Source organism: Penicillium oxalicum, chromosome III (genome assembly GCF_001723175.1).
Source record: "Penicillium oxalicum strain HP7-1 chromosome III, whole genome shotgun sequence".
Lineage (NCBI taxonomy): Eukaryota > Fungi > Ascomycota > Eurotiomycetes > Eurotiales > Aspergillaceae > Penicillium > Penicillium oxalicum.
The window spans coordinates 3,786,408-3,800,528 of record NC_064652.1 but is presented as its reverse complement, the minus strand read 5'-3'; the positions used below and the strand labels follow the sequence as shown (position 1 = coordinate 3,800,528).

Here is a 14,121-nt window from a genome sequence, read left to right as displayed (position 1 = left end):
AAGACTCAGTGGTCCGGTCCACAGGGCGGGATCTGTTCTGTCTGGCAGTATTTAACATTCAGGAGGCACCTGCTTGGCGTGCAGTAGTAGTATCATGTCGTAGCACCGGGTTCCTTTGAGAATCTGTCCCAATAATGGCTTCTGCAGAAAGTCCTGATTACTTTCCGATGACAATGCTGTAATGTTTCATTCACGAAAATGGCCGCTTTTCTCGTTTCCGAGATCGGATCGTCTGGCCGCTAGGGCCTCTTTCTGAACGAGGATCACCGAACGGTGGGCCATGAGTCAGGCATGACTGAAGATTTTGGCGGGGATGTGTCTAGATGGTGAAATCAGCCATGGCAAATCTGTGGTCATTCTTCGATATGCACAGAAAAGATTTCCACTTCAAGCAAACTAGAAGTCGGTAGCACTGGGTGAAGGCCCGTTAAGCACATGCCAAGGGGTCAGCTCGTCCAGAAGTAGTGAATGCATCTGATACGACGAGCCGGTTCGTTGCAACCTATCGATCATGGAAAGCTGCCCGTGTCTTCCGTTGTCTCAGTTCGACACATGAAAAAAGATTCGGGTATCGTCAGCATTTTCTCCGGCGTAAGATATCTGTTTCTTCAAAGCCCAAGCTGTTTGCGGGCGATGTTCGTGGCAAAGGGATCGGTCGGAACTCAGGCTCTGCGTTTCCATGTTGAATGCGCGAATACAGAACGACGAGCATTTGAAGGTCATTGTTGGACGCCTGTTCTTTACCGGATCAGGTTGACACAGAGACATCACGTACGTGGACGCCGGCAGTAGATACTGGATTAGTAGACACGGAGACAGTGCCTACTTCTGACGCTTGGCTTTCCAGTATCACTATCGAATCAGAAGACCCAGTGTGAAGTTCGTAAAAGGCAATCATCTTCACAGAGCTTGCAACAGGTCTGTCCATCCTTCCGTCTTAGATTGGCAGGTGCTAAGAACGAACTCATTCCCCAAGAGTTGCGGTCCTAATCTTATCGACTTTCATCGGCAGGTCTCAGTCAAGGTCAAAGACCAGTACTGGGTCTTTTCTTGTGTCTGGCCGCCTCTCGCTCATGGCAAGTGTGCTTGCATGACCTTCACGGCGTCGGTTATGGCATACGTTAAGAATTTCTATTCTGGGTCTTCTAATCCTTTCATTAGGTAAGGAGAAACGTGTGACTCTGTCTTGGCTTCCTATCCCGGTGTAGTCTACTTTTTCGAGATGAGGTGGACATGCCGTAAGATTCACGTTGCAGATCTGCACTGATCACTTGCCCTGTGAAACTCCACCGACTAATCGTTGCAGAAGATTTCCCTTACCTGAGCTGAGTCTGTCGACCTTGTTTTATTATCAATCCATCCCTGCAGAGATGGGTGATGCATCAATGTTTGTCATCGTCCCGGGTATGCAAAAGAATGAGCCGTCGCCATTAGCGCAAGTAAAAGCCAACTATACTCTGTCCGCAAAAAAGAGTCAGGTGGCTGCGACCTGGAGGAGTCGTGTCTGTGCCAACAGACCACGGACCAAACCAGGAAAGTCAAGTCGATCAAGATGTGCGTGTAACTAGCGGCGTCAGACTTGGGAACTGTCGAAGTGTTGGTCTGGCTGTGAAGATTATTGGCTCTCTTATGGGCCACATCCCGCAGTGACCGTCACGTTGAATTCACAAGTGATTGATTTCATTCATCGGTAATATCGCTGTATGTGCTCTGGACGTCAATCTCGCTATCATACTCGCTCGCTAGGGCTGCCGGAAGACTATGCATCAGCACGTGGCGAATTTGTCGCAGAGGAATGATTCTGCCCAGTGCCCGTGGTAGCGATACAGCCGGTGAAGGCGAGAGAATTCTCAAAATTGAACCTTCTCGTCTGGTTCAAAGAGAGAACGTCCTTGCGTGTACGGTGGTCATCGCTGGCACCACGTTTTACGCTCAGATCATGCCCCGTTTTTGATCGTTGCGCCTGCGGAATTCCAGTGGATGAACCAACCAAAACACAGCACAATTAAAAGAAAAGCGACAACAAGGGATCACAGGGTCAATTTGACTCGCTGCGCCCAGGATTTTAGCTCGAGGCTAATAGCCCGAGAGACTGGCGCACGGTGTGTGGGTGTGTGTGATGACAGAGGCATCAGACCTTACATTCAAGACATTCGTCCACATCCCCCAACGTTGTTGGCAGCACGGATTGGTTGGCCGTACAACCAGTAGGGGGAGGAAGCGGCAAAATGAAACAAAAGGGAAATGGAAAATTCTCGTCGGTAGAATCAAAACTGGATTCCGGTAAAGCAGATGCTTTCCTGCACGGATAAATTGCCCGATGACTGAGGTCATGAACGGATCACGACGATTGCCTCGGTCGCTTATGATGTCCGGAATTTCGCGCGTGGTCAGTCGCGGTCGAGCAAGGGGTGGAATGCTTTTCTCTTCCCCCCTGCGCGACCGCCAAATTGTACGAGTAAACCGAGTGAGATCAGCAGAATAATGACCAGAGTCAGGACGCTTGTTCAGCGATACTCCACCAACTGCGTAGACCGAAAGTGAAATGGACCAAGATCACCTTCACCGCAATGAGGTTGAGGAACCGAAGATCCAAAGTTCATCCTTCCCACTTTCCCACCCCTACCCCACACCACCATCATCACCGCCTCCATCCATTCGATGCGGTTCTGCTGGTTCGTCGTCATCCAAACTGTCTCATGAAACCGCGCTGCAACATCCTATTCCGGTCGCGTGGCCCAATTTCGGGCTCGCCTTCGGAAGCATCCCGCCTGAAAGATAATCACCCCAAAAAGGACAAGCAGGTCTTCAGACCCAACTGGTACAGAAGAGTGATGATTATGCAAGATGACAAATTTACACTCTGGACAGTCAGCTCATATTTGGATCTTAGTTGGATGCGCCACCACCGAGGAGTTTGGGTGTGACCATCAAAAACGGGCTCTGCGAAGTCAGCGCTAGTCGTTGAGCCGGTCTCCTGGTACCTACTAGGCTACATGTAGTAGGTAGCTAAGTAACTAGTGCGTAGCGGGCAAACTGCCCTACACACGATCTGTTGCCCTCCTGGTCCTTCTCGAAGGCCCATGGCACTGGACCTGGTCGGCGTATCTATACGGCTGCATTTATACTGCCCCAAAGAAATCAAAGTTTGCGCAGAGAGCCCTATGAATTGGAGCGTGAAGCCCACAAGGGTTGCGTGCAAGTGCCATTCTTATGGCTTCGTATAACAAACATATTGGTCATTTCAAAGTGGTCTTGAAGGCTCCTCCACTGGCATACAGTGACTGCAGACGTGATCGTCAACAAAATCTAAATGGAGTCAATTGCCAAGTCACCATTCGGGCACAAATAGCCCCAGGATAGACCTGATGAAACAATTACGGGCTTTATCCGATGCAATGAACAGGTGAGCAGAGCGAAGCGCATCACTTGATTTGTCCAAGTCTTGCAGAACGATAGATTCGTCCCGTTCGACTCCAGGCTATCCGAGCAACTTCACGCGTGGAGGCCTTTGACAGGACCCACCACATGAAGAAACCGATCCTTCGCTGCTAGTCAGTAGCCACATTCAGATGCATGACCAGGATGGTCTTAAAGGAGGAGAAATGTCGAATTTCTCTTTTCTCTTCCAAGGGTGGGGCGTCGCAGCCTCAATTTGGATGCGGACATCGGCACGCTGGAGGATGGAGGATATAGGACGTCTCTTGAGTCCAAGCACTGTTCATACCCAAACAGGTCAAAGTTCGTCTGGGGCGAAAAAAAAGCGGAGAGGCTCATTCCAATGAATACCTTGGGTTTAGACAGAACTAAATGGGGACGCACCTGGCCGTGCCCAGGACCACGGACCATAAGCAGTCTCCGGCGTTCAGAAAAAGATTGAAGGTGTATAGATCAGGTTAGTTTTGCGAGGTATGCAACGCCTTCAACCGGGAAAATCAAGCGATTCGCATGTTTTAACCACATAATGTGGTCGAATCAAATCGTGGACACTGGACGCTGGACAGTTCTGTAGTCCGCTATGGAGTTACGCACTACGGAGTACGTACCACTCACAACCACTTCAAGACTCAAAGCTGTGTCTTCCACGTGGCGCCTCATGGCTGTCACAATAAGGCTTGTGAATGCTGCCGGTAAATTGCGAGATAATCGAACCCGTGATAACACGGGTTGTGTCCATTTGCCGAGAACCACGTGTGCGGAGTGCATGGCGTCACTAATTCCGTCTTGAAAGTCTAATGGGATGCGCTTCACTTTTACAAAAAGGTTAAATTTTGCCAAAAATTTATCACCTCAGGGACATCTAGAAGTTTGAGATATGAGAATTGGTGGAGGGAACAATGCCTCTTAAGAAGGGAACTAACTGCTGGTATCTCGATTGCATTCGAGTCCGAATCAAATTCTCAACCGAAAAGCAGTCACAGTTCGAAGTGTGTATGCAAATGAATGCTGACCACACCCCTCAAAACGTAAGGTCCGTTCCTAATTATAAAAAGGTATACTTTGTTCTGGTGAGTCTCGAGAACAGGCCCACAATTACAATTCACCAGTCATTTGGACTCTCTGTCGAGGACAGAAGAAAATAAAAACATCACTTTGGGAAGTCCAGAAGACTATCAGTGATGGGGGTAGATTTCAGGCGAGACATCACTAATTCAACCGAATAAATGCCGAATACCCCATCCCGTTGCGACCATTTTCGGTCAGGTCTTGTCTTAAACCTTCAGATAGAACCTACCTAGTTAGGGTCGCTTATCAAAGTTCCTCCCAAGTAGGTCCCTGCGGTACCTGCCAAACCTGTACTTGAGGTAGGGCGTCCCATGTTGTCAGCAACCTTGGCCACGCGTGTCCATTGGTGAGATCTCCATGTCAGCAGCCCTGACAAGAAGCCGATATTGCATTGGGTCTTTGATTGGAGTCGATCGAACCAATGAAGCCTGCTGCACCACCACATTACTTCTTTTTTTTTCCTCCTCGTCCTTCACAGCATCTTGGCGCGAAATGCCGTTGAATACAGGACCAGTGGGCGGCCCTCGCAGATTCATGGGCTCCTCAACTGCGAGGATGGTAGATACAGATCCACATAACACGAGGAGGCTGAGGAGGCATGGATACCGAATGACTGATCGGAGGCGGGTCATGCAGCCAGTCTCCACTTTGTACGACCTGCTTTTGTGAAGTGTTGATGAGGAGCCTTGATGCGAATTCTGTGGGTAACACAGATTCTTCAGAAGACGATAATCATGTCTGTTGGGTCAAAGTTCTTTATGCGCCAATGAAACCATGGAGAACCGTTGAATGACCTCCGAGGGTCACGGCCACTCTACTTGTCCCCTAGTGACTTCCCATGTTCTAACAGCAGCAAATTGATCACCTTCCGAACTCGAGCTTGAGGGCCCCCCAAATTTTAACGATAGTACTCTCACGGATATCGAGAACTGCCCAACTTGTCGCAACTTGACACACATTCGCTACAAAGATGAGCAGCGAGTCTTGAGTAGAATCTACCCAGTAGATAGATCAATTCCACCTGAGCACCCCTGAAATCTTGTTGAGACAACTATCCACATCTTTCAGCGTCAACGCATCATGCGTCTTATGTAAAAACAACTGAAGAAGGTTTTTGAGTCGAACTTAAACCGACGGTAAGTTAATCACCAACCGCACGGGGCCCGCCAACTCGCTGAGCCGAAACACGGTTGAGCGACCGTGCATTTTCTTCAGGTCGGCAAATACAGACAGGCCTCGTTCATACTTCTACACTCACGCCGCGCCAATCTGTTCTTTGTATTAAGAGATCAAATCCGATAGTGCGAATCATCGGGCCACTTCAAATCTTTCTGTACCCTGTGGATCGTTCTGATTATCTCGCGTATTCTTCCCAACCTCAAAACTTGGCCGTCAGCAACGCAGCGCCATGTAAGCTGCTGTAGGTCACTAGGAGTCCCTGATACGCCAATTCGCGCAGCAATTCAGCACGGAGTAATTAGTTTTTCCTTTTCTTTCCTTTTTCTCTTGATGTTACTCAATCCTTTACATGAATTAGGCGAGACACAAGAGATCCCGCTCCCCCACGCTCCACCTTCACTGGCCGCTCGGTCATAATTGACCCCTCACAAGTTCATTCTCATTCTTGCAGACGGTTCTTGTACCTTCTGATTACAGTATGATTCCATCCAAAATCGGCTTATCCACGATGATCTAAACACTATCAAGATCCCAAAACGTACACGCCGAATCCACCTCTGAAATGGGCAGTGCCAGGCTGCCTGGTATTTGTATATTTGTAGATCCATCACCAGCCCATGCAGGGTCGGAGTGGGCTCATAGCACAAACAGACAGAGGAGAACAGTTGTCTGTCCAAGCAGACGTTTGCCTATTAAAACCTTCATCCATTTTTGAGCCCGCAGAACATTAACGCAGAATCTGATGGGTTGGGATTTTTCTTCTCTCCCTTTCTAACCTTTTTCTTTTTTTCTTTATTTTTTCTTTTGCTTTTTTCCTGTGTTTTCTTTTGAACTTTCGCGCTCTCCCAGGAAACTCTTCAGCGATCAACCTTCGTGGAGCAGTTTCTGCAGCCTCGTCCCGCGGAGAAGGCTGCGTTACTGGACGTCAGCCGCCCCCACGATCAAATTAGACCGTCGAGCCCACGCCATCTTCAGGCGACCCAAACATCAGATCACGCGTGCAGCGCTTCGTATTTCTTAGACATTACGTGTACCGGGTACCGTCTTTCCATCTTGCTTATGATTATTCCTTGGAGGCTGCGGCGGTCTCAAGTCTATCGTGAGTTTCAAGCTTTTGAATTTTGCGAAAGTTTTCTTTGCTCTTCTTCAGACTTGACCTTGTCATCTTACCGTGGTTCTACCCCCATCAAGGGGGCGATGGACTAGTGGTCCCCCGAGCTTGATTTGGTGGCCCCATTCTAGACTGTGCTCAGTGTGCTCAAAGGCCAGTGGAAATGAAGGTCTGAACGATTTTGTGTGCACGACACCAGTTTCTTAATCAGGAAACGCAAGAGTGTCGGTCAGCCACATGGGATCCATTCTTGACAGGTTTTCCATGGGTCTCGGATGGACGGATTTCCTTTGTCTTCGTCATTCGGAGTTTGGACCGGTTCCGAGGATACAGTATTGTATTTTAAAAAACCAGCCATGACCACGTGCACCGATTCGTCAATTTCTCGGTTTCGAGTACAGTACATTGAATACATATGTAACGCGTATGGTTCAATTACATGTATATGTGCATACTAAAGTCGAATTTTAATCGTCGGGTTGAAACTCCCCAGGGGGAATAACGAACCCGTAGTCTGATCAGCACACAGCCACACACTATACAGATACACACAAGAGTCAAAAATATGTATTGACTGTACAGGATATCATCGCTATTGAATCAATTTTGCTCTAAACTCTCAGCACAAGCTAAATGGCCGGTCTAACCTTAACTTTTGCACTGAGGCGGACCAGCCGAGCGCAGCGCATCAATGCGGCTGAGCTTGGAGGCCATAGCTTTACATGCTCGGACCCGAAGCGGATTACTTCGGCCGCCGAACAAAATCAATTCCGCATTCTAAGGACTCGGCTAACCCGTTGACTAGGTGGTCTTGATCAAGAGACACCGGCGGATGAGCAACATCTCAACACAGCAGGTCTTTACGTTGTGTTGTTGACTCTATTCATTGTGGATGCTGCCATACAGCTAGAGCTAAATACAGCCTCCGTCAAGTCCCATAGGGTCAAGAGTCGTTCGCATCCATGTAGTAAAGGGATTTTCAATGGCAAAGCTACCGCTGTATCCTGCCCAATCGGTCATTTGTCTACGGAGAACAGTAGAATCGATATTCCACCCGTGATATTGAATATTTTTTTCTAGAAGATGATTAGTCAATTCATGGGGCAGTGATTACTCGTACCGCAGCAGAATGGCCCGCTTGCGATGGGAGTTCTCAATCTGGAAGATTCGTGGCGGATGCCCGATAGAGTGAACTTCCACTGATTGGACTGAACAGGATCAAGATTTCAGCCCAATAAATTTGATTTGGCTGGCCGATGGCCGTGGCTCGTGGAGAATACTCGAGTTGGAGGGAAGAAACAGAGTATTGTGATGATTTGTGCTACACACAAAGCATCTCACCACCCCTACGTCGCGGCTTGCAGACAATGTACAAGTGTGAACGCAGTGTATTGCGACATGGTCAAGTGCCTCCCAGAAGTACAATGAGTTTTAGTTCAAATATAGACGCACGTCTCAAGGGCTACCGTATGTAATCAAGTCACAAAACCCGACCGGATGCCGACGGCCAATGATCATCGACGGAGCCATATCAAACCAATCAGAGGCCCTTCAGGGAGAAAAGCGGAGGAACAACCGGTGGCATTTCCAATGCTGCCAGTCTCTCCACGAATAAGGCTCAGTACGGAATCTTTGATCAATTCCGAGGTCGTCATCAGATATCGCGCCTATAAGACCCAAGTGCAGGATTTTCTTTTTGCAAAATAAATATCTCACCGTTGGCGGGACGTACCTATGTGATGGGGTCATGTGCCGAAGACCAGACCGGTGACCGTCTTCTGCTCTGCATGCAGCATGTCTTTTGTGTGATCGAATGATCTAAGAATATCGGCGGATGGTGTTCTTCCCCTCATGCACTCGGGGATGAACTCGCTGCACTCAAATGCTCATGACGGGGCATTGCGCAAGTCGGACGTGTTGGGGAAGCTTCGGCCTCCGGTTGTATGCATCATGCATCATGCATGGTTTTCCTTTTTCCCCCTCCCTCTCCTCCTCTTCTCCTCACCCCTTTTTCTTCCGCCTTCTCATCCAATGCTAGCCCTACAAAGAAAGGGCATGGGCAGTGATGAGATCATCACCCGGGTCGTAATTTGAGCCCGGTGGTCGATGCCTGCCTTTTGTCCTGGACCGCATTTGCGCAGTGTGCAGCTGTGCATTGGATCGGTGTCTTGTATCCTGGTCGAATATGTACTCCTGCTTCCTTCATAGAAATATAGGTGCTTACGAGGGAGGGGCCAGCCCCACTGCATCAGATCTTTCAACGTGAGAAGAAGAAAATCGAGCCAATATCGTGCCAGACCTATGGAGAGCTAGTTCACTCCCAGTCCCAAGCATGTATAGAATTAAAATAATGACCTGTTTGCAGAGCGACCGTCGGGGCAGTGATTAAAAGAGGCCCAAAGAGAGAGGGAAGGCAAAAGCAAATTCGGGCGATGAGGGGACAGAAAAGGCTTGTGGGAAGACGTAATCCACTCAGATGAGGGATGCGCGGGTGTTGCGGCTTTGCATTTACGCACCGCTAGCTGCATCTCGAGATGGCTCTACGCAGACTCCAGTCCGAATTCTACTCGGTGGTTGCCCGCAGCCCGTTCACCTTGTGGATTCAGGCGGGTTGTCTGTGTTTCACTGACCTTCTCCTCCCGGTCCGCCGCTGCACTTTCCAGCCAGGGCGCTGTGGATCAGATGTCAGGCTGTAGAACGATACAGAACCTGGATATCAATCTCGAGGTATAATACGGCTTGGATAGGAGCAGCATCTCCTCCGACTTGGCTCGCAAGCACCCGCAATTCCCTCCGCGTCTGCACTGGGCCAAGAATCCCGTGAACACCAGAAGAAGAGAGCCCTCCTTTTCCAATCAGGTATGTCGCCATTCTCCAATTCTCCATGAAATTCGGGAGCCTGGATAGACTAGCCGTGGGGTATAACCATGTACTGTAGTAGCATTTTGGTAGCACGGTAGTATTGAAGTGGTTTCCACCGCCCCCCCCCCCTGGTATCTCTTAGCTCTGCGACGCTCTGCATTCTCGGACAATGTCTGCGCTTCGTAGACAACAGACATTCTGTGCTATTCCATGCTAGGGCACAGCCGCCACACCAAGGTCACATCGACCCACTAACCTAGCCAACATCAATCAAAATACAGGCTGTAGCATGTTCGAGCGCTGTTGGAAAGAGAGTTGGGAGCAACTTTGCAGACGGGCGGCTATCGCTAGAGAAGTGGGGAGACAAGGAGTGGGGGGGGCGGAACAGAAAAGTGGACTTTAGGAAGAAGAGACTAGGATGGCGTCTCGAAAGGCCCGATCCAGGAGTCTTGGACCAGGGTGGCCCTCACCACTTTCTCCGTGAAATGGCAATCAAATGAAATTACCGTCCGTGGAGGCGCTTTGACATGTTCATGGGTATCATGCCATAATGAGTTATTCTATGGCAATCATACTTATCATTATTGTTGACCACCATTCCAAAGCATGCTCTGCAGGATTGCCACCGACTGCTGCATAACTTTGCCGAAAAGGGATCATCGACGTCAAAGTGCACAAAAGGAAAATCCATCAGGTTTTAGGCTGCCCGACGACCAGGTCAAAAATCGAGACTCAGGGGGGGAACGCAAGAGGAGAGGGCCAAAGAGAAAGCGGGGGGAAGGATGATGATCGACATCGGAATCGGCTTCTATGCTGTATGGTCGATAAGCGTTAAGCATCGCCATTCTGAACGCTTCTCCCTGTCTTGGTCGAAAGCATCCTTGGTTCGGTCAACTGTCCATCTCCGTCATGGTCTAGGATATGTTCAACCCATCACAGAAATGTACGCCAGATAGCTCCACTGATTGGCCATCAGATCGGCCAAGTAACGGGCGATTGAGACCACGTTCCAGTTTCCACATCAAGCTGCGCCAGGTGGACAGCCGTCGGTGATCGCTGGTCGTTTAAAGGCAGGGAAGGGGGGATGGAACTTGCTAGGATCGGGTGAATGCAATATGCACGACATGACTCGCAAACGACCACTAGGAAGCATTCATGAGCAGACTATTTGCTGCTAGGCACGGACTGGCTTACCCTCTGAGGTGATCTTTACAGCCCTCAACTCCACCATCCGCCGCCACAAATTACCCTGAATGGAGACGGAAGTCCAGCAACAATCCGCGACAGATGTAGCACTAGTATAGTGCATGCCCTCAAGCCAGCAGACGTCGGCACTCGAGCCGATCAGGGACAGAGAAAAGACGAAGGAGAGGAAGGAGCCAGCAAAAGTGCAAGCAATCTAGTATCTGGCCGCTCTTAGGAATGACATTCTGCCAAGTACGGCACAGTGTCAGAACCATACTCCTGGTGTCAAAGGGGTGCAGATGCCAGGACGCCTTGGGTCGATCAAGACGAACGCTTTTAGGAAGGCGTTCCAAACTAGTCACTTGGTGCGCTTCGGAGCTCGGACGCGGCCGCAGGACGTTCACTCACGTGACTAGAACCGGCTGCGGCTACGCGAACTGACGGCGTTGATTTGTTGCCTCATGATTGGACTTTCAACCTTCGACAACCTCCCGAGTCAAGGGAATGGCAATCAAAAGTGGAGCCTGCTTGTTCTGCTCCATGAGCTCGTCGAACGATTGAGCAAGACTCACAAAGGAATCGTCGTGGGAGCGTCGTGATTGGGAAACGAAATTGCCAGGATTCCGGCTTTAACCCCCGGGGGAAAGCCAGAGAGGGAGGGGCCACGATGATCTGATCTGCACGGAAACGGGAGCTTTCCTCCGCTTTGACTTGTCAAGGCTCTTTTCTTGTTCTGTTTCCCCCCTTTTTTTCATTCTTTTTTTTTTCTCAATTAGATGCTGGTCTCAAATGACACATTGACTACCGGCAACAGAAGATGTCCAATCCTCGTCCTAAAAAGCTGAACTGGATGCGAAGTCTAGCGCTCCAAAGGATTCTCTTAACATGGTCATTCTAGATGTGCATCTTGTACGTGGGTGACCGGATCACTTGAGCCAGTACATAAGCGCTGCAGCGCAGTGTCAAAAAGACGGAAGTGGCCAAGAAACAAGACCAGGAGAACAAGGATCATGCTCTCCCTTCCCAGGATGATGATCGACTCCCAATCAATGCTTCAATCACCAATTCCTAATAGGGTCATCAATTGCTGCTTCATCAGTACCTGTAAAGTCAATCGGAAATGCAACGCCAGCGACCTACTTGGACAATCATCCATGTCAGTACTGGTTGTACTGTAGCCTGATCTCCCTCGAGCATGTCGGCAGAAGGGATCTGATCTCAGTTCAAGCACCTCGCTTAAAATGAACGTATCCGGTATTTTTCTGACCATCCAGGTCTTTTTCGCGGCATTTTCATACATTCTAGAACAAGAGGCGCGGCGACAGCCGTTAAGCGTCAAAGCTTTCCCTCTTTGACTTCGGTAGGCTCGGGCTTTATCACCTGAAGGATGTAATTCTCATAATTTTTACCCAACCATGCGTGATGCATGTTTCGGACGGTACTTTACGCCGGCTCCACTACACTTGCTGTGTATACTGTATACCATTGTATTGTACTGGCGGTTATTGTGTGAATCTCCAATCATATTGCACACGCGGTTTATGTAAGAACAGGCCTGCAATCTATCTACTCTCTAATCTATACGTCTAATTAATATTCTGTAGCTTTGGAGATACAAAGCATGTGCAAATTACATTTTTTTGACATGCCCCTTACTCAATCTGTCTGCATACTGCGAGTGATCGGCCGAATCGATCGGCCGGTTCCCACACGCCGTTAGAGGTCAGGTTTTCATCCTGAAGAAGATCGTCCAAATCCGCGGAGTTTCGCAGACCGTGTTGATGTATGGTAAAAACCGGGTATGGGCAGTCGACCTCCACCCCCCATTACAGCCCACGGCAGTAGTGTGTCTGCCTCGAGCCACATAGCCAGGTTGGGTGCAGGAGCAGCAGATTCAACCGCGCGATAGTCGCCAGGAAAGGGAAGCAGAGGACAAGACACGGCCATGCAGGTTAGGGCACAATTGCATCTATTTGACACGGAGCGCCTGCAAGTTAGCCGCTGTTGGCTAGGCTGTTGTACACCAGTTAACTGCAGTTCTCTACTTTAACTAATCCTCTCATTGGGGGCAGGAGGAGAGTGTTCTAGGTCAGAACTTTCAGACGGAAGCTCAGATCAATCAAGCGGCCTCGGCCGACGAGAAAGGATTCAAATCGGATAATTGGGCCTGTTTTTCCATACCAAAGAGACGGGGGACGGTGGTTCTCTAGGAGGTAAAGTGCAAGCCAGCTGTAATCCTGTCAACTCGATGACATTCGGCTGAATTCCCTATGAGCCCAGACTGTACGGGCGGAAGATCTCATGCTTCAAATTGCCTGCACGTTCCCTACAGTGGAAACCATGTTTTAGAATTTTTGACTGTGCTCCCGGGTGTTACCGATAAATTGACCACCTCAGGCTTCCGCCTAGGCAGAGACGCTAGATTGAAGCCTGGAGCATATCCTTACAAGATCTGCCCACTTCAAACATCCCCACACTTTGCCGAAAGAGGTGCGCTTAAACTGCCCTCTGATTAATTTCTTCATTAGGTGAAAGGTGATTTCTGGTATCCCAGGGATTTCTCAGCATATCTCTTCATAATTACGTTATACCATGGACCCAGCCCATCAATCCATCTGGATGCGCCGGTGCGTTACTATACGCATTCTTAACTGGGGAGAGTATGATTCACCATTTCCTCCAGTGTTGACGCGGCTAGCAAATCATGAGTACTGGATGAATTTCCTTATATGAGGAGAGTAGTCAACCCATGGTCAGCTCTTGTTAGGGGATGAAGAAAACCCGCCTCGGCCCCATTTTCCCGCCACCTTGCAAGATCAACATGATTCAGGATCATTTGTCGCGGCCAGTCAAACGACCAACTCCAGTACCACTTTTGTACTTTGTACCTTGACTGGATACTACCGTCATGCCTAGTAACTGACCAGAACCACTAGTCCTGCGAATTTATAAGCACTACCATACTAACTTTAGTGGGATGTACTTCATGAGTCAAAAAGAATACGAATCAACTCGACCCGACCAGGGCCCCTGTAAAGAAAAACAACGGTTCCAAGGATCATTCGTCCAAAGAGACACGGAGATCAGAAGCAATTGGCGGCAAGTAGTTTGGTCATGATAACCGGATTTCATTGCCCCGTGAAAGAATAGACGATAAGAGACCGAAATGGCGGAGACAGCGAGAAAGAGGAACAGACCAAGGAAATCACCACCTTTCTGACCACGTTATGTGGTTGTTAGCATGAGAGCGCTTCTTGCACTCTTCATCAGCAGGGCAC

At 49.3% G+C, this 14,121-nt stretch overlaps 4 protein-coding genes across 4 annotated transcripts; 2 read left to right on the top strand and 2 right to left on the bottom strand.

Moving 5' to 3' along the window:
• Positions 1-1,703: 1,703 nt before the first annotated feature.
• POX_c04715 (uncharacterized protein) lies at positions 1,704-1,799 on the top strand (the record flags this gene model as incomplete). Its single annotated transcript, XM_050113577.1, has 1 exon — positions 1,704-1,799. The coding sequence occupies one exon, from the start codon at positions 1,704-1,706 to the stop codon at positions 1,797-1,799; it is 96 nt and encodes a 31-aa protein (XP_049971133.1).
• A 3,024-nt stretch (positions 1,800-4,823) lies between these two features.
• Positions 4,824-5,138, bottom strand: POX_c04714 (uncharacterized protein; the record flags this gene model as incomplete). The annotated part of the gene is made up of 1 exon (XM_050113576.1): positions 4,824-5,138. The coding sequence occupies one exon, from the start codon at positions 5,136-5,138 to the stop codon at positions 4,824-4,826; it is 315 nt and encodes a 104-aa protein (XP_049971132.1).
• Positions 5,139-8,870: 3,732 nt separating this feature from the next.
• Positions 8,871-9,002, bottom strand: POX_c04713 (uncharacterized protein; the record flags this gene model as incomplete). The annotated part of the gene is made up of 1 exon (XM_050113575.1): positions 8,871-9,002. The coding sequence occupies one exon, from the start codon at positions 9,000-9,002 to the stop codon at positions 8,871-8,873; it is 132 nt and encodes a 43-aa protein (XP_049971131.1).
• A 4,111-nt stretch (positions 9,003-13,113) lies between these two features.
• Positions 13,114-13,359, top strand: POX_c04712 (uncharacterized protein; the record flags this gene model as incomplete). Its single annotated transcript, XM_050113574.1, has 1 exon — positions 13,114-13,359. The coding sequence occupies one exon, from the start codon at positions 13,114-13,116 to the stop codon at positions 13,357-13,359; it is 246 nt and encodes an 81-aa protein (XP_049971130.1).
• Positions 13,360-14,121: the final 762 nt, after the last annotated feature.